General features: G+C 32.6%; 1 protein-coding gene across 7 annotated transcripts in view; it reads left to right on the top strand.

Moving 5' to 3' along the window:
* PCDH9 (protocadherin 9) overlaps window positions 1–21,610 on the top strand; it is a 915,902-nt gene that overhangs the window by 6,152 nt on the left and 888,140 nt on the right. Inside the window, exon 2 of one of the 7 annotated variants that reach the window (XM_034936780.3) lies at window positions 155–21,484. The exons of the other annotated variants lie outside the window; for them this stretch is intronic. Within the exon in view, the coding sequence (XP_034792671.1) occupies window positions 155–169 (15 nt within the window). The 3' untranslated portion in view covers window positions 170–21,484. Of the gene's footprint in view, window positions 1–154; window positions 21,485–21,610 lie in introns of those variants that run through there. 7 annotated transcript variants of the gene reach the window in all.

Genomic DNA, 21,610 nt, shown 5'->3' with positions numbered 1-21,610 from the left:
ACTGTAAATCATATTCCTCATTCACTCTATTTTATAAAGCTTTCATGTGTCACTAAATTTTTCACAGATTATTTCTTACAAATTTTTGGAAGTGCGATTAGCCTTTATAGGTTAAGAATTTACTTTTTTTTTTTTTTTTTTTTTTTGGCAAAAGGTCATGTCTCGGTAATTATTTGTAAAAAAAAACAACAACAAAGTTCACAGCCAAAAGGTGAAGAGGATGAAAACGACAACATTATCCATTCCAACAAGGCTTTAAATGATAAAATTCATTGGTATATTTGCCTAAGAGAAAAATGGTTTTGTTGACAGATATTGTTTTAAAATATGATACTGATTCTCCCTGTGGAATGTCTGGGAATCATTTGGAGCACTACTTAAAACATGGATTGTTGGGTTCTACCCCAGAGGCTCTGATTTCGTACCACTGAGGTCAGGACTGAAAATATACATTGCTAACAAGTTCCTAGGTGGTTCTGATGCTGCTAGTCCAGGGCCCACACTTTGAGAACCACTACCTTAGCATATTGAAACAGGAAGTGTCAGCCTCTTTCCCTCTCATATTATCATATCCACAGAACCTGTTTTTGCACAGCCCAACTCTCAGCCCACTTATTGACAGCTGTTTTATTGTAGCTGGAGGCTTTACAGTAAGCTGTTTATTGCTGTTTCCCAACCCAGTTGACAGCATTTGGGGAATTAATTTTCTTGGCCCCTGTGTGGTTTTTTGGGGGTGGGAAGAGGGAAGATAAATGAAAATGTTAAAGTAAAAGAAATAGTCACCCATTTACATTTGACAACTTCTTCAAGTAGTAAAACAGTCTGTAAGAGTTGCACTAGACATTGGTTCTGGGTAAACTGTCATTTAATTTTCTAAAGGAAATACTTATTTTAGAGCTTTAAACATCCTGACTTTTCACAATCTAGAGTATTTGCTCACATATATTTTTCTATATATTGAGGAATGTATACACTGAAAATGTGTATGCATGCTGTACTTAAGTGTATACATGTATTTTTACAGTGTAAAGGGAATTTCTTCTATTCCAAACCATTTAGAGATACTATATTACATTTATGATTACTTTTCATTTTTGAATAATCTACTACAACCACTACTGAAATGTTATTATGGTATGTAAAATGCGGAAGGCAGTCACAGAATTGATATTTAGAACAGCTAGGGAAAAATGCAATTGAAAGTGAAGGGGGCAAATGTTAACTAATGTGAGGCTAGCCAAAATCTTTAAGATATTTTCAATTATTAAATTCTGGAATAGATATATATAGTGACAGTTGAACACAGGTGACAACTGATCCCCCAAATGCAAATTGTTTTTAAAATGTTATCGGTTGTGATTTTTATTTCTATGGCTCTTTGGCTAAGTGCCCTATGGTCATGAAGTCAGTTTTCATACTTATGAGGTAGAAGATACCCAGAGCCCTTGGATATTAACACAGATTTTTGAAATGAGGATAGGCCACCCATTCAAACTGGCTATCTTTCCATTTGGGTTTGTAAGATAAATATTTGACTATTTTTCTTTCCATCTTGATATTCCTAAGCTATAAAATTCAAGACGCATTTTGGCCTTCCATTGCTAATAACATTAAGCAGAATAAAAATGAAAAGTTACTATTGTATTAAACATAGACATGTCTGCTGATTCTTGAATATTTGTTAACGTAGAGAAAATAGTATATGTGGTGACAATATTCTATTCTCTTATTATTTGTTTTTGTTGCCATTAATTCAAGATATAGAAACAAGGAACATTAATGTTCTCCTTAGTTTCAGACCAGTCATCCTATGGTGAGACAGGGCAGGCTTTGGTGTCATTGAAATTACTTTGAAAATATTGTACTTGTAATAACATGTTTCATTCTTATGGTGTAAACATATTCTTATTATTTAAATAATTGCAAGCTATCATTTATCTTCTTATGATTTCATACATTAAATTAAAATATGTGAAATAGTAAAGTAGAGGGAATTTAGATTTAAGGAAAAGCCTCAAATCTAAAATCAAATTTTCTCATAATTAACTATGATTTATATTGAACCTTAAGGTTTCATTTTCATATTGATGTATGTAAAATATCTATAAATTATATTATTAGATATGGCATTGTAATGCATCCTTTTTCATATTACATAATTTTACACTACAGTACTGAAGTATGAAAATGACACCTTTAAATCATTTTGTTTTCTGTAATCTTATTTCCACAACAATTTTTGTTGTCTTATTTAGATTGTTTTTATTTCTAATTTTTTTTTTTCGGTTGGGGGAATTCAGAAATCCACCAAATGCTGAACGTTACAGTTGTAGCCTTGGTCCCACTATACCAGTCTGGGTGTTTACAGGGTTTCAGGGCCAAGTCAGATGTCTGTATTGCTCTTTTACAATACTTCTCAGTTTGACTTTGTTAAAGGTGAACTCTTAGCTTGTATACAGTTAAAAACATAACAAAACTGGAAATCCAGTGGATTGTTTACTACTTTGACTTAAAATCCTTGGTGCAAGCTTTCTTTGAATTTAGTTTGGTGTTTTCTTGAAGGTAATTCTTTATTATAACTAGAAATTACTCTCTTAATATTAGTAAATCATTTAATATCTTATATATTTCACTGAGTTGGAAAGTACAAATTAGTTAATGCAGATTTTTAAAGGTTTGGCCTTTCTGACACTCAACTTCACATTTAATATTTTTTCCACAATTTATTACATATAAGGACCCTAACAATTATATCAGATTTATTAAAATATGACTCTAATCACAGGCCAGGTATTAGTGAAAATTTGGAAATGCAAGTCAGGAAGAGGCTTATTCTAAAGTTTCATGGAGGCATAAAAGTCAGACTCTTTCATAAGTAATAATGCTAATGTCTTATAACCTTTGACATAGTCAGCGACCCCCAAATCTACATTATACTACAGAAGTAAAGACAAATGTAAAAATAGGATCTCTCATGTACATAAGGAGATGTACTCTGTTTTTAAGATTTCATTGGTTGTTATTTAAGAAAACTGTCAAATCTGTCAAACATTTCATTTAGAAAGGAACACATGCTTTTTGCCTTTGTTTGATACAAACCTATTGGGCTGTCAGTCACCAGAAACATAGAACAAAAAAGATTTATTACCATGATTGACATTTTGCTTTTGATTTATATTCTTTTTTTCTGTAAGCCAAGACTCATTAAATTTTCAAATTCCTAAATAAGTTAAACAACTGTCCTTTTTTAACAGTAAAGAGTGATACAGAAATAAACTGGAAAAACAACCCATATTTAATCTTTCTCATTCATATTTTTGTCCTATAGACAGTTTGTCTCTGATAGACAAGAATAGTGGCAGAATCAGTAGAATTTTCTGAGGCATAGCATATAAATATAAGAAATGCAGAACTCAAAGTCATTCATTAGGGATCTGTTTTTACATATTTATTCATTATTTAAATGGCATATGAAAATATTTTCCCTTGATCTTTTACAGTTTGATTGATTAGAGTGCCATAAGCACATATCACGTTGTAAATGATGGGCTTGAGACCACCTGTACAGCTAAGAATGGCAAAGATAGAAGCACAGTCAAGGTCTTTGAGGAATATTTGATTGATTCTATCATTTTATACTAATTATTCTGGATCCTTGAGAAAATATATGAAATGAACTTATCTGTTCTTGAAAGGAGTCTGCTACGTACAGCTTCACCACTTAGTAATTTATGTGGATATTTAATTGTGTGGGCTGTAGGAAAGAATAGAAATGTGGTCAATTTTATCATGTTTGTGTAATATCTTGTATTTTAACATTCTTCTATAGTTTGTCTCTCTATCTAACCATCTCTGCATTTGAGTATTACACTGCTTTGTTAATAACCACTCTCTGGGCCTTTTTCAGCCTGTTAGCAGTTGATTAAGAAACACTCTAATCCCTTTCAGGATATTGAGGAGCTAATGGATTGCAGACTATTTGGATCTTTAAGCTTCTATTGTAAACGGTATGAAGAATTGTCATTGAGCTGATATTTGCATATATCTCTCCCAGTGCTAGTTACTTTGCCTCCTTTTTTGTCCTCTTAATCTTCAGCTTTCATTCTGAGAATATTTATTTTAGTCGGAAATAAGCATGCCAGTGATAGAAATTTGGGATTCACCTCCAGATGAATGCCATCACAGACAGGGAAGCTCTGGCACATTTTGCATAGATCTGTATGAACACAGTGAACCCTTCATAAGCTCTTAGATTGCAGGAAATCAGTGCTGAAAATTAAGTGGGGTTTTAAAGATTTGCAAAGTAGAGAGCTTTGTATAATGCTGGTATTGCAGGTGCCTATTAAATATGAAGTAAAGGCTTTGTAATACAACTAGCTAACACATTTCCCTCCACATTAGAGTGATTTATAGCCTAGGGAATTAGTCTTGCCTGTTTTTTCCAAATGCAGAAACACTGGATGTGACTGAAAGAATAAAAATCTCAAATACATGCCTTACAATGGACTGATTTGCTGTTGGATGATTCTAATTATTCAAGATAGATGATGCAGGCTTGTTTGTACTTCCTTGTGGTATCTCTGATGCCCATGATCTGGCCTTCATTTCTCCTAAGAAGAAACTCTCAGTTGTGTGTGCAGACTCTCTTCTGAACCTAAATCAGATTAACACCCCAGGTGTCTATAAGACTATATAGCATTACCATAATGAAGAGGCCTGGGTACCAAGTGAATGCTTCCACCCTCATAGGAATTGCTATTGAATCATTTCTCAAACTGTGTTTTTAGAATTCATCTTTGCTGCATTTGTAAATATGGTGTGTATTTGTAGCACAGCATTTTGTTCTAGACATACATGGATTTCAATATATTTAGCTTCATGACAATGTTCAGTAAAATCCCTTGCAGTTCTTTAATGCTTAATGTCTTTGACTAGCCCTGGTAGATATAAATTGGAGCAAATAGCCATGCATATTTTTAAATGATTTTATAAATCCTATATTTTCACCTATTAGAAAAAGTGTGTAATCCATATGCAGCCCACAGTAGGCACAGGGGCCTGTGAGAGTCATAATAGATGATTGATTTAGAAAAGAAAACAGTTTTTGTGCAAGACAATAGCAACTGCAATTCAGTGAATTAGGTTTTTTTTTTCTCATTAAACAAACCTCAATAAAGAAAAGAACGGAAACACAGAAGCACTTATGAAATGAAGCTGTATCTTTTATAGAAGGAGAATGTCTTCTGCTGACAGTAGTAGTTCTATAGTAGACATTTTCTGGAAAGAAAAATACTGGTGGTTTTTTGGATTCGGTGGATGCAACCAATCTGTGCCTCTGTGTGCTAGCAGCTGCATGCTGAGGACTTTCAAATACACAGCTACATAGGATTCGGCAGGAAACTTTTTGTAGAAGGTGCAAATGACAAATGGAGACAAAATGGAGTGAGTTCTGAGTTGTGAGTTGATGCCCTCCTGTGTCATATATTCATGTCATTGAACCGATTTTCACATTGGATGTCTAGAATCACAATAGCCTTCCTTCTGTGTGTCAGCTGGGAACACACCTGGACTGGCTACTTTTCTTTGCTCCATTTCTTGTCATTCACTAGGTGGACTATATTCATGTATGTTGTTAATACATCTGATTTCTTACTTTCTTGATGGATTTTAAAGTGATGTAAAATTATTTCTGCATAATCTTCTCCATATATATATCCATATATATATATATCCATATATATATATCCATATATATATATCCATATATATATATCCATATATATATATCCATATATATATATGTTGCTTAAGACAACCATAAAGTGTGAAATAAAATCTATGATGTGTCCTTTCTTGCTAGAAATAGTAAATTCATATTTATTCTGACATATGGTCTCAGATAATATATTTTCCTTTGCTATTTTTTGTATTGAGTTTTTCTTACTGATGCCTTTTTCCAAGTTAAGGAATAATGTTAGATTTAGGTATATAGAGTAATAATATTTCAACGCATTCTCAACCCATTCAAATTTCCAACATAAAACAGATGGTAGAATTTATACAAAATCATCATTTTTTGCCTCAAAACTTAAATAGGTATCAAAATTGCATTACACCATAGTAAAAATTGACACAAGTTTTAGGATATTTTAGTATGACATAAACTCATTTTCATTCTTGGTCTTAAATGGCAAGATTTTCTGCCATGCAGCGGTAGCAAAATATGTTGAATTCATTGATTGATTTTTAAGCATGATAATAATTAAGTAAAAGCTTCTTGACACCTAAAGTCTCTGTTTTAGACAATTAAATTCTGCTTTAGCTAAGGGTTATTGACTTCTGTATGATACTGGGAGCAACACTCCTCAGGGTTTAAACTATTCTTGCAGGACCATCTGTTATTTGCAGGGACTGTGCATCCTCTCCAGCTGATGCTGTGTGAACCCAGGCGTATTTCAGGATTGTTCCTAACATGGCCCTGGTTCCTGATGATCTTTTGGTCTCAAATGGCAACTCAGTAAATCCAAATACTGGTATGCCATTACTTAAAGCATAATAATCTTAGAGAATATAAGAAAGTTCCTCAAAGTAAGAGACTGTGTCTTACTTACCTTTGTATTTCTAACACTGAACCCACAACAGTGCTGAAAAGAGTGAACTCAGTAGGCATTCAGTAAATTTTGATGCAACCTGAAGATCAGTGATCTTGAAATTTTATTTTATGTATATAAGATTTTCCACTGATTTAATCTTTACAACAATCATTCAAGAAAGACATCATTTATGTTCAAAATATATTCTTCCATCACTTAGAGATGTCTGTGGCTCCCATTTTCTCAGTAATTTTGGACATATCATTATGTCTGCCCATCATATCATGGTTTTTCATATTAGGAAATAATGAGAAGGCAAGAGGTGAGCTAAACAAACAGGATCAAATTCCTTCACTTCCAAGCCTCTTCACCCCAATCTTTTATTTAAACCTTTCAGTACTTAGATCATTGATTCATTACTTCTAAACATAATGATCAATATATGTACTTTCATAGGTGCTTGATAGAGATACATGTTTGTAAGAAAAATACGTATCACATTAAAGTTTTCTTAATAGACTTTTGAGCCATCCAGACAGTATGCCAGAATCAAGTATAAATTCTATAAAAAGAAGCAAAATAATAACTGAATAGTGATTAATGCAGTGTCTAGCAACTATATTAATTTTAGAAAGATAAATTTGGTGTCTAATAGAACTTATAGAATAGTTACACATTCTCAAGTCTCCAATGCACCTTTGGGATTATTTGGCCTATTTAATTCTTTTTCTGACTGAAGAAATGGAGACTAGAGAACTAATTTGATATTTGGAGTAAGAAAAACTGACTTGGTGAACTACTACATAAAGACTGTGACACTGGGCACATCATTTAAATGCACTAGTCCTTGCTTTCCTTGTCTGCAAAATGGGTGTAATCATGCCAAATCCATATAAAGTTGTCCTGAGATTAAGTGAATATATATATATACATATATATATGTATATATATATATGTATGTGTATATATATATATATCTGGCCTGCAATAGCCAGACACTCAGAAAATGTTACCTGTTTTTCTACCTCCTGTCCAAGAATACCAGCTTGCCATTGACAGATGTTTGCACATTCATTTAGTGAATGCTTTCTTGATTTTGTTTTTGGTTGTTTCCTTGAATCTGATTTCTATCGTATCTTTTTCACGAGTCACCTGTGTTCATCTGCTTTTGTGTTAAAACACTATCTGGTTTCAGATTATTTAGGACTTTTGGAAAGTTGATCTTCATAACAGCATCTCAATATAGCATATTTGATGTTGTTTTTGATTTTAATCCCTGTTGTTTCACATTTGTATAATTGCTTCATCTTTCATTTTGAGTATTTTACCTATTTCATTTGCATGTCATGTTTTAAAATTATTCTGTTCTTTTAGTGTTTGTAATGAATTTACGTCCCCATAGATTACCCAGAAGCTCCACCCGTCTGGGAATTTTCACCGTATACATCACTCCTATTACAAAATCACATATAAGAGAATCTGTTTCACAGTCAGTACTTAACACAGCTGGAATCATTTGAAACCTGCTGGTTCTTGCTTCCAATTATTCCATAGACTGGAAAGCATCCCTGTTGAAGTAATGGCATCCATGGTGTAATCAAACCAGCTAAAATGCCTCAAAGTATATGGATCATATTTCTGAGATTGATCGAATTCATGGTAGAAGCATAATCACCAACAGCTTTTACTATTTTTCTTAATTTAACTTATATTCATTTTATAAGTAAGTTTTTCATGTCTCAATATACAAGTTTGTAATGTTTGAGTATGTGAGTGACATAATAACATAAATGAGACACAACAAATAAAAATATTACACACTATGATAGTACCCCAAAAATACCTTTTGATAATATCCTGGGGCCAAAATCATTTCCTTTTGTTGGAACAGCTGAAACCATCACGATAAAGTTACTGATTTGTATTTAGAGCAGAATGTAGTGGAGATTTGTTACTAGTTCAATTAACTTTATCAACTGAATAAGAAGTAGATATAGTCAAATTTCAATTGGCTTTATTGTGATTTTGATTGAATAAATTAAATATGTAACTTCTTGTTGAACTTAACCACCCTCTCAGTGCAATACAATTGTTTTTGGATTGGTCTTTTAGTTTAGTTCTAGTTTTATATAAGAAGACAGTTTCATAAGAAGACAAGAATTTAAAACAAAACAAACTTAAAATTAAAATACTCATTCTTTGTGCTTAGAAAGCTTAATCTAACACATAAAACCTGGAAAACTGGTGTGATTTTCTTTAGGCTTCTGCTCGTTTTATGCTAAGATGTGATATCTATTTTATAGCATTGGGATACCAAACAGGGCAGGGACATAGTGTGGATATTATCTTGAATATCAGACCTCTTAGGGTTATTACAAGGATTGTAGCATGGCATATAGTACATGTTTGGTAAATTCTATTTAATCCCACCACATAGGCAGACATGGACCTAATCAGGCAAAATGTTAAACACATTTTAAATGGTTAAAATCAGGCTTTAAGGATTTGGATTCATTGTTTTATTTGAAATATTTAGCATTCTCATGGCATCAAGTATGTATACATGTATACTGTATGAAGCTATATATTTATTATATACTACTAAATGTATATTCAGAAGGCTACCATTTTATGTTTTTCGTATCAGTCGTTTCCTCTATTAGCTTTTTTTTGTGTGTGTGTGACGGAGTCTCTCTCTGTCGTCCAGGCTGGAGTGCAGTGGTGTGATCTTGGCTCACTGCAAGCTCCGCCTCCCGGGTTCAAGCCATTCTCCTGCCTCAGCCTCCCAAGTAGCTGGGACTACAGGCGCCCGCCACCACACCCGGCTAATTTTTTATATTTTTAGTAGAGATGGGGTTTCACCGTGTTAGCCAGGATGGTCTCGATCTCCTGACCTCGTGATCTGCCCGCCTCGGCCTCCCAAAGTGCTGGGATTACAGGGGTGAGCCACCGCATCCGGCCTTCTATTAGCTTTTATAATGGAGAGGTAACTGTCCTAGAAAGTCCATGTAAATTCCAGTTCAGATAATGAACAATTACTTATTCTATGAAGACATTTATATTTCCTGGACTGTACCTTTCACATCTTTCCCTATGTGAATGGGTTCCCTGAAGAACTTTTTCTGCCTGCTGAGCACTTATTTGGAGGTAAGTCTAACAATGAGATGATATCCAAACTTATCACTAGACTACTGAACCATATTCTATTTTCCCTAATGGATACCAATGCTTATTCCAGAATTATATTCTATAGTTTTAAATTTTCATGCTTTCAAAAGTATCTGACATTTAGCTGTGAAATTTTCTGCTGCCAAAGACCTTGTCATATGATCCACGGACAGATATACAGCTAGGCTTTTTAAATTTTGTATTAATTCTGTTATTCAACACACATCTAATAAATAACTGCTGTGATCCAGGAACAGCATTAGACAATAGGAAATTTTTTTTAAGATAAAAAAAAATTGTCTTTGGTTTAAAATATTCCATTAAATTTTAAGCACAGTACTTTTTTTCCTTGGAATTTCCTTATTAAAAAAAATATGAGTTCACTCTCAATTTTAAATAGATGTCATCATTTCCCTGAAATATATTTTTTGAAGTCTCTCTCTCTCACATTTTTTTTAACTACTGCTGGAGACTTGATCTTTCAATGGGGTAATAAGATTCTAAGATCTATTACTCCAATTATAAGAATGCCAGGTTTAAATTTATCCTTTGGTTAATTTGGAGGGAAATGTACTTTTTCATTCTTAAAATCACACTCCTTCTACAGGCAAAGGTGTTAATAAAATATAGTAGCAAGTAAAACTTCATTTTTTTTTACTACATGAGATTAGCATATTTGCTATATTAAAAATTACTTTAAAAACATGGCACACATGAATAATGTTGAATGATAACGCAAGCTAAAGTAGACAGTGGTTCTCTAAAAATGGAATTTCACTTGTAGAGGCATCCATTTTGAAAAGGGCTATTTCAAGTCATGATATTTTGAAAAAATGTTTTAGCCTTCGTACGTTGAAAGGACATGTTTACCATAGATATGGAACATAGATATTAAACTCTGGCTGGAATAAATGTTTGGTTTAATTGGCTTTTGCCTCCAGATGGTTCTGATTTTATCAAGTCCATTTTCTTATGAATATTTATCACAGTACTTCAAGGAACCAATGCAATGATATAAATGTTGAAAACAAGAGACCTTTATTTTATATATATATATGTTTTCCTAAATTGAGAAACATACATATCCTGAAAATTTAGTTTTCTTTCATCATCGAAGAAAATGTCATAATTCGGCTATTACAGACAAGACAGACTATGTTTTTTTAACTCAATTATTTCTAAAACACTAACTTACATATGGACAAATGTTTATATAGGAAGGTCATCCCCAAATTTCAAAATTTTATTTAAGCCAAAAATTTGTATTTTAAAAAATAATGCATATAATGCCTCACCTGCATATTCTTGTACAAACATATTTTAGGAGCTAAATCTTTATTGCCAGAAAACATACTATTTTAATTGCAATTAGACTTCTGTGATAACCATCAAGCTGGTGCCTAAATCTAAAAGGATCTTTCCAACTGTTCTGTGGATGCTTAGGCTTAGGCAACTATCACCAAGTAATTACTATAATTTAAATGAACTACAAAATTGAAACCTGCTAAAATATGTAGACCCCAGGAATCAAATGTGTATTAACACTTGTTAATTAAATATTATTGGTTAAAATTATTTTAGAAATTATTATTGGGTTGATATGACCAACCAAAAAACTACATGTAAATCACTTCTTAATACTATGAAAATATGAACAGTTTGGTAAACTAATTTAGAACCAAGCAACAGGATATATTAAGCTTAGGAAGATACAGACATTTAAATAAAGGTTGGTATAGAAGTCACATGATAGTTGCTCTGTCTGTAGTAACCAATTTCTACATAAAATCAAAAATGTGGCATTCTCACGACTTTTCACAGTGACAATTAACTTGGTGTTTTTACGTAGTTTCAATTCCTTGCTTATTCTGATTTTTATAAGTGACTATGCAATGTATTACCACATAAAATAAAACAGTAGTGGTTATTAAAATCAGTACTTAAATTTTCCCATTTTAAAAAGTGTAGAATACATTATTTCCTCTCTTTTGGGCTACAATAATGTCTATTCAAAACCATTTATACTTTGCTAGAATTACACTTAGCATCTTGAGAATTCAGTTTTCTCTTCTGAAAATTAGATAATTGGACTCAACCATTTTTTTATTTCTATTATTAAAAATTGAACTACAGCTTTTGTTAATTACTTAGGGAAACGTTATTCCTTGGCAGGTTTTCTCTTGCCACCCAACATCCATCTGGCCTACTTCTTTCTATTATCAGTTGATATATGTTCAAATAGTGCACATCAGTGTTAACACTGGCTCAAGAAAAACAATTACAAAATAAATCACATGGTTCAGTCTCTCCTGACAATGAATGATTTGCAATATTCCCATTGTTTGTATGATCTATGTTATCACTCTCTTGCATTAGTGTTGATAACACAGTATTGCCTCTATCTTTTTTGAGGTTGCTCTGTGATTAATTTTCCCCTTCTGAACTAGAAAATTAACTTTTTTCTCTTGAATTAGAAATCAAAAAACAGAACTACAAAACCTCGAGCAGATTGTTGGCATTTATTATTTGATTGGAAAACCATGAACTTAAAATCATTGTGTAGCTGCCATATTTTTATCAGTAATATTACTCTTATAATGTTTGATTTTATTGTCTATAGTAACACATTAAGGTGACTTTAGCATATTTCAACTTTTGTTAATGTTGGAGAATTACACATAGTTTTGCAATAATGTGTAAATGTAATAAAAATATCAAACAGTGGTAATTTTAACTGATAATGTTAGTTATCAGGACAAGTGTTAGAAAAGCGAATTTAATCAAATGGTGCCCACTGATTTTATAGGCAGTTTCTTCATTCAAAGTAAAAGTGATGTTAAATTGAAGAACTTGTCAGTCTCATCCTGGAGGAAAATCAGCTTTAGGATTAGAAAAACCAAACTGCAAATTAGATGAAATAGCACATTAATTAGATGAAATACCACATTAATGTTAAAAAAAAAAAACAGTGTTATTTGGTTACATGGAAATAAAATAAAACGGTTTTGCCATCAATGAGTCTAACACATTTTCTTCACAACACTGCAGAAATAAGAACCCACAGGATGGTTCTGAATCTTGAACAGCAGCTTAGGAATACTTACTCGTCTAATAACTCAATTTGCTTGCATTTACTACTACTTACTGCATTGTACCCTTTCATCTTCTAACAAGTTTAGGAAGACCAAATTCTTTTGGTGTTTTTGATAGAGATATGGTAAAGAGACTATTTTACACTGTAGATGGATCGGTCTAGGAGTCACTTTGCAAGTTTGGAAAGTTGACATCGATGGAGGAGATGTATTAAATAGTTCCAGAAATGCCACATTTTGGATGCAAGACACTTTTTAATCATATTAAGCAGTCTCTTTAATGCTCACACCCTGAATATCTTCCTTAAAATGTTCTAAACACTACCAATTTGAAGAGGGGTTAAAATATAAATATGGTAAACAAATCACAGAAAGAATATACATTCTTAAGGAATTGTTCTTCTTATGGTCCTCCAAGTGCGCCAATGACATCGGAAGTATGTGGTGCTAAGGTGAGGCATTCTGTGTAATGGCTTAGTTGCAGGACTCAAGTACTGGGAATTCAGTCAATTCTGCTCTTGTAATACATTGTGTTGGCTTTCAGAACAATACTCCAGTGTTTTTCAGGGGAAGGGATGAGTGTTTCCCTAATAGAAGAGCAGATGTTGTAGCCAATACTGAGAGGTAGGAAAGATATATAATACTTACACAATCTAAAGTTTCACCTAAAGTAACGTTTAAATAAAGTTTGCTTAGTAATCATCAGTGTTCTGTTGTCTGTAATGACCAACTTCACCATAAAATCAGAGACGTGGCAATGTCAACATCACAAACAGTGGCAGCAAACATGGTGCTGTTCTAAATACAGATTGTGCATCCCAAGCCCTTTGCTTTTTTCTATAGATATTCCTCCAACTACTCGTATCAAAGATGTATGTTCTGGTAAAGCCTTCTGTATTGACAGCTCCTGCTGCTTTTCTGTCATATTCAAACATGACCAACAGCAAATGTACTTACATTTTTTTTCAGCCAATTCTTTCTTATTTCTAGTGACAGTAGTAAATTTACTTATAGCAGTAAAGAAAATATGAGAAATACTTTTCTGTAGTGCCAAATGTTTTAATCACTGCCTATGTCAGCCTAATTGTTTCCTAATCAAAAATTGTGAGAATCTAATTTTTGGTCAAAATTGTTTATTATGGAGATTTTGCACATATAGGAAAAAAGTGACATAAATATTATTAATACTAAGTGACATTAATATGTCATTGGGGAATAACCATATGGCTCTCTGAACATGATATGCTTTCTAAGTATTCATCCAACAAATATGTGGTCATTTGGAGGCTACTAAAAATAAAGCCCACCAATTTTTTAATGTTGATAATGCCTCTGACAGGAAATTTTAAGGAATATGAAAGTAAAACAAAAAAATAGTTTGTGTCAAATGAACACGCAAGGATTTTTGCATAAGACACACATTAGCTATTTAGGGCATTAATTGATTAATGAAATATTAGCAGTATCTGGCAAGGTTAGAAGATGGACATATAAAGAAAATTCTGTGAGTTCATAGAGCATTGTCAGAGTGAGCATTCCAGGGACAATACAGTGTGAATTACAGCTATTTGATTAATCGAATCAGTTCTCTATTGTAAAAGTACAAAGAGATGGTGTTACTGGAATCTGATTTGGAATTGGATGCTTGTAGATTAATAAACTGGTATAGACTGTGCTTCCCAATATTTTGCCTCAAAAAAGAATAAATTCATTAGGAATTGGAACAAAAGCAATGTTACATAAACTTTGTAGTATTAGAGTAGTCTATATAGGGAAAAAGCTAATAATAAAAAGTAATCAATTCATTAATCTCAATGGTTTGCTATTGGCATTGAAACTAATTATTGATTGCATTGACATGATTAGTCATAGCTTTATTACTAAAAATGTGAACATGATTTTAAACATATGTAAAACTAACTGGCCAAAATAATCCACAGTTAATTTCAGCTAAATAGCTAACAATTTCACAGGAAAAGTGGAAGATATTTGAGGCTTTGTAAAGAGAAGATCACAGCATTCACCTTGGTACCATTATCTTTTGATTTCTAGAAACTCAGTTTGCAATGCCTTGAAAGTAGATGTCAAACACCAGCTAATGATAATAACTGATATTTATTGAGTACTCCATGTGCCTGAAGTTCCTCTCAGCACTTTACATGTATTAATTCAAATAGAACCAACTACTTTCTGAGGCGGATACTGTTATTATTGTCCGTATTTTACAGCTGAGGAGAAGTTCAATGATTTGCTTCAGGTCACAGTTCTAGTCAGGGGAGAATAGTTTACGGTTCCAACCCTAGCAGTCTTAGACACTGCGCTCTCTTAGCTGCTAATTAATACTGTCTCTATCATGGAACTTTTATACAAAACATAAACTTGTAGTTAGTCAGCAAAAGTAAATTTTGCCAAAAAGGAATTTGGCAATTTTAACCTTTTTTTTAAAGGTTAAAAAAAAAAAATCACCGAAGTCTAATTTAACCTTTTTTTTTTTTTTGCTTCATTATTATACAAATTTTGCCACTGAGCACATAGCATTATGACAGAACTATTCCCGAGACATGGGGAGATACTTTATAGTTTACAATGAACATTCACAGACAGTATATGTGAAAAGTAGAAATTAGCATTTGTATCTTTTAGGCAGTACGATTCTAGATATTTTTCACAAATGTGAATTTTAGTCGTTAATTTAAATAAATTTGCTCATCTCAAAGCAGAGTTTTGTGATTATTCTTATTTTATACAATGCCTCATATCAGATAAGAAAAGATCTAGAAGAGGGGAAAGTCAAACTCTAATGATAACAAGTATATCTCAGTCCTAGACTACTTGACTGGAATGATGCTTTCCTTTCTTTTTAAATCTTTATTCCAGCCCCTGTGCCTGAATGGTTCAGAAGCAACCACCAGGCATCTCTGCACAAATTTGCCAGCTAAGATCAGTATAGGCCCTCCTCCAACTTATCTGCAATGCACTGGGAGAATATATCTTCATATCTATTTAGAAACATGCATATAAGTTATTTTAATACTATTTATACAATTTTAGCCTTTTCCTAGAGTAGGTTTTCCACTTTCATCACCCACAGCTACAAAATTATTCAGTTATTTTCTACAGTTTTACAAATATACCATATTACGGGCTGCTTAATATCTTCCTTGTTTAAGACTTTAACAGTATCAGCCGGGCGTGGTGGCTCACGCTTGTAATCCCAGCTCTTTGGGAGGCGGGCAGATCATGAGCTCAGGAGTTCGAGACCAGCCTGGCTAATATGGTGAAACCCTGTCTCTACTAAAAATACAAAAATTAGTTGGGCATGGTGGTGCGCGCCTGTAGTCCCAGCTACTCGGGAGGCTGAGGCAGAAGAATCGCTTGAATCCAGGAGGCAGAGCTTGCAGTGAGCCGAGATCATGCTACTGCACTCCAGCCTGGGCAACAGAGTGAGACTCTGTCTCAAAACAAGCAAACAAACAAAAAAAAACTTTAACAGCATTTTGTAAATGCCAGTGTGGTGGCTTACACCTTTAATCCCAGCACTTTGTGAGGCCGAGGCGGATGGATCACTTGAGTCCAGGAGTTTGAGAGCTGCCTAGACAACATAGCGAGACCCCATCTCTACAAAAAATACAAAAAAAATCCAGGCGTGGTGACGCCTTGGCACTAGAGCAAGACCCTGTCTAAAAAATAAATAAATACATAAATAAAAATAAAATTCATCAACCGCATGTTGAATTCTCAAGATTCCCCTTAAACCTGAGAACTGGAGAGAGCCATTTCAGCTATATAGTAAAATTAAATTTGTTTATCATGGATTATTATAATGGACGTATATTGATAAAATGTCTAGGTGAGAATTTTACAGTTGTAATTGGAGGTCCATTTAAAGGTTAAAATGAAATAGAGAGTTATGGATGCACAGCTTTCCATATTGTGTTTGGCAAAGGAAATTGATTCTCGGAATGATATGCTACCCTTTTTGTCCACTGTGTGTAGTGCATATGGATGATGGAATCACTTTCATGAGTACAGTTCTTATTTAGAACACACATTCCGTAATATTCCTAGAAAATAAAAAAGATTTGTGTGTTCAAAAGGAGTTTCTTGATATGAGACAAGCAGACTGACTTTCAATTACAAACACTTAGAATTCTGAACCTTGCATTTTTATTGCGAGAACTCAGTTATTTTCCAAAGCTTGGTTTGAGAGCTATTTTCAGGCAGCAGCTTTTTCTTGAAGTCCCTTACTGATAAGTATAGTAAGCAGAAATATTTCAATTACTCTAATTAAAAAGCAGTATTCAACATGTTGACTGAAGGTGGAGTTTATGTTGTTCACCAGACAATAAGAAATTGGGAAGGGACTATTTTAGATAGATCATTGATGTGAGAAAGTTAAATTCACCTGTTAATTTGTCAATAAACTAGAACAGCAGGGTTTCCTTTGTTAAAATATAAGATAATATATTGGAAACGCATAATTCTTAGACATGAACTCAAAGACATGCAGGCAGGTTTACTTTTAGCTCATGGCATATGCAAAGATAGGCATCAATTTGTGGTGAGGATATGAGGAAGTTTTTATCTGTACATTTGTTTAAAGAGTCATGTTTAGAGAGGCATTTTTTTAATAGATACTCTTTTCAATGGAACTCATATTTAATTAGACCAAACATAAAAGCCAACACTTTAAGTAATCTCTTTTTAGCAGATTTTCATGGAAGAGTGCCAAATTGTTTTGGTTTCACTATAGGTTTACAGTCTTCTGATAGAATTCCCAGTTGGGATTTGAAAACCAAACTGTGTCATACAGACATGAATATAGTGGCCTAACATGATGTGTTGAATTAGCTTTCCAAATGACTTAAAATATAGCTGGGGTTTTCCTTTATCCAGGGACTAACATTCAAGGTTTTGTGGAAAAGAAAATTAATTTTGCATTGACATTCTGGATGTTGGTGATAATTTGTAGTGACATTATGCCTATTGGTTGTGATTGTGACAGGCAGGCAGACTGGATCCAAATGGACATTACAAGAGCCAAATTAAATAGTCTGAGCACTGGAAATTTCTGCCTTGAGGAAAGCAGAAGCTTTTCAGCATGCACTTGTTTTCTACCTCCACAATTATGGATTAATATACATCAATTCTAGGCAGTTGAGGAATGACATGAGAGGATTAATGGAACTGGACAACATTACACAAGTGAAGTGAAAATTCTGTAATGATTTTTCTGAGGTGATGTAGTAGACAAGGCAAATGGGCATCAGCTCCTAGACTTTGCACTTTTAGAATTTCAAGAAAATGAATGAAAAGAGAAGTGGAAAACAACTATCTAACTAAAGCTGGCATAATAATTTATCTCATCAAATATATACATCATTTTTCACAAATAAGGAGGAGTTATTCAACTGAGTAAGCCAGTACTGTGTGCAGTGTATGATTTTATCCAAAAATTGTGGCCACTTTTATCTCTTAAAACTGTTTAGAGAAAAATTGTGCTTAGTGTGTATCCACAATAAGAAAAACAGATTAGATGCAAAAATAAATATACGTAACCAGCCTTATATGTAATCATACTCATTTTGCTTTATGAAATATCTCTGATGGGAAAATATTTTTTCCATGTCTTTTTGAAGTTTTAATAAGATTTTTTAACCCCAATATATTGAGCTGCCCTAATGCCTACTATTTATTTTTTTCTCTTCTACAAAGTTTACCTATCATATCATATTTATGGCAATATTTTCTACTACTAAGACTGTGGGGTTTTTTTTCCAAGTTATCTGAAAACTTGACTGTCATTACTGCAAATTGATTATTTCCATAAAGGTGCTTTAATAAAATTTCTGTTCTTAGACTTTAATTTGGTAAGCTCTTACACATATTTATACATAATTTATGATAGGAGTGTTAATCTTTAGATTTTTACAATGTGATTTTCTCATATCTATTCATTGGAAGAGGTAGACTTCTGTTCTTTAATTGCATGCATTTTATCCTTTAACCACAAAATGTGTTTAAAAGCTAGGCAAGAATTAGCAAAAGTAAACTACAGCAATATTAAAATGACTTATTTATTATCACCTTTACAGACCCAGCTCACTTAGGCAATGGTATTCTAGTAAATTACAATATTTTTCAAAGCATGGGTTTTTTTGTTACCTCTTGAAATAGTGATTTTAAAGCCAAAAGGGTCAAGAATATGCCAAATTTAAGATGATTATTTGGAAAAGAGAGATATCAGCAACTTAAGTATGCTGTATTTAAGGTGATTGTAAAAGAGTTTTTTTATATACAGGACAGCATTAAAACAGAATTACAAAGTCTATTAACCATAATGATGGAGTTCAAGATGAAGATAAAATTAAATGATTGTCTTTAAGCTTTCAATAAACTTGTTAGCCAATTTAAGAATAATTGCAGCTTATGAAACCTTGTTTATATTTATCTAATTTCAAAAATTAAGAAAGAATTAAAGGATATTTGAAGTTCTTATTATGTAGTTTCTAACATTGTGAGAGAATGGTCAAAAGACTGCTATGTCTTATTTAGTGTAAATGTGTACATACTTTACAGTTAAAGGAATTACTGCTTTGCTACCATCAAGGTCTTAAAACCCTGTATCAAAACAACCTAGAGATTTGCTTCATTAACTCCTGTTCATTTCGCAGGGCAAGAAATAAGATCCTCTTTGGCAATCACGTGTTACGTGAATTATATTTAATCTCTTTATTACCTTGGAAATATACCAAGACACTCACATATTCACATACACACAGCACACACACATACAACCCTGATGCAAATATGGACAAAATGAACACCCTCACTTATACATCAGTCCATTTCTTCCTCTCATAAATTGAATGTGAATAGCTCTGATGGCATTTCTCTCTGACTGAAAAATAAGGTGCCATGCTTACTCCATGTAAAGCCCCTGTTTTACAGTTTTATGCCCCTCACTAAAAATAGATAAATCTGCATTTGTATGTGTCCTCTACTCAGCCTCCCTCATGCTGCCTGACTTCTTGCAGAAGGTGTATATGCTTTTCATTCTGACCAATAAGAGGCAACTTGGTGAGTTATAGAGATTGACTGGGTGCTTGACATGTGGTGCTGCTCCATTAAAACAGTGGGCAGTTGGTACTGGGGAGGTTTAGGAGAATTTAAGTTGTCTTTATTGTTATTAGATGTGCTCTTAGATGTGGTAATATTCTAATATTCTATTAAAAAATATAAAAATGCAACTTCAGTTCACATTATAATAGGTTTTCTCATATTGCTTTTGTGGTCCAGATGTGAAACATAACAATAATAATATGTAATTCTATAATCATCTTCTAACGTTACCAGGTAATTTTTGTAGACAGAGCCAGATAACCATATTGCTCATTATTTAAGTGCAAAGTACATTTTTTCAATCATTATTGCCTAAGAAATTTTTAGGAGATGATGGTTGAATGGTCCTTCTCCTCACCTCACCACACCAAGATAGGTTGGTATGTGGGTTTGTGTTTCCTTGCTTTCACTTTTTAAAGGATCCTATAGAAAATAACAGTATTGTTTCCATTTTTAAAAAAAACTTGATAATTTATATTCCATTTTATTTCTGAAAAATAGCCACATTTTTACATAACCCAAATAAATCGCCATGTGTAACTATGTACAAAAAATAATTGAATGTGGCTGAAAACGATCTCACTTGTTGTACTATAATGTATGAATAATAATAAATGTAAAACCCTTGAAATCACATTTTCTTATAATACTATTCTATAGGTAACACTTACAGTACAGTATATTAAATTGGTACTTTGTGAAATGAATTCTTGAGATACTTAGGCACTACACAAAGCATTATTATTAAAGAATTATAGGGGAAATTTTCCCAATTGAAAATTGATAATTAAAGGTATTTAAATTATGTATGTTGCAGAGCAGATAAGAAGTTCAATGTAGCAATATATTTCTATTTTGATTTCAAATTAAGTTTTAATTACACAAAAAAATTGGCTCAAGAACTAGGTGATACATTTTAGAAAATTTTAAATAGCCAAAACAATGTTGAAATATGTTATATGGATAATTTATCAATAAAAATTATTACTGTTAAAAATTGGTAGAATTCTTTCCTCCCTGTGATAAATGATTTAAGTTGAATGGGAATTTAAGTAACATACAGGGATGCATCTTAATACCTATATTTGCTCAACAGTGGTAAACACACAATTAAAACTTGTCCTCATTAAAATGGACTTTTGTACACTATAATTTGAAGTAAGTAATGAATATATAAAGTATTTAAAGAGTTGTATATCAAAATGTATAACGTTCCATTTTTGGCTATATTTTGTAAAACATTTTTGGTGTAATCAGTATGACTATCACATATGTCAAATCAAGTATTCTACTATTTATTTAAACGGATATATACCTAATGTATTTGAAAGCTTATTGCACTCATAAAATTGTATATATTGTGGCTTCAAAAGTCTGTACTTATTCTTGCTTTAAAAAAGTAGTATGTGCATTTCTTTCCAATTTATTTTTAATTAATTATATTAAGGATAACATTCTTTACTAAATGTACCTTAAAATTCACAATAAAGTTTCAGAAATTGTTTTGTACAGTGTTGAGACTTTGTGTTGAATTTGTTCGTGAAAACTTTTTGAAATTTTGCTCTGGTCTTCTAATAAGGATTTCCTGACCTTAATCTTATTGATAAAATGATGAGTGAAAACATGTGGTTTGGT

The sequence above is a fragment of the Pan paniscus genome, chromosome 14 (genome assembly GCF_029289425.2).
Source record: "Pan paniscus chromosome 14, NHGRI_mPanPan1-v2.0_pri, whole genome shotgun sequence".
Taxonomy (NCBI): domain Eukaryota; kingdom Metazoa; phylum Chordata; class Mammalia; order Primates; family Hominidae; genus Pan; species Pan paniscus.
Note: the sequence above shows the minus strand (reverse complement) of the source record. Positions and strands in the feature narration are given on the sequence as shown.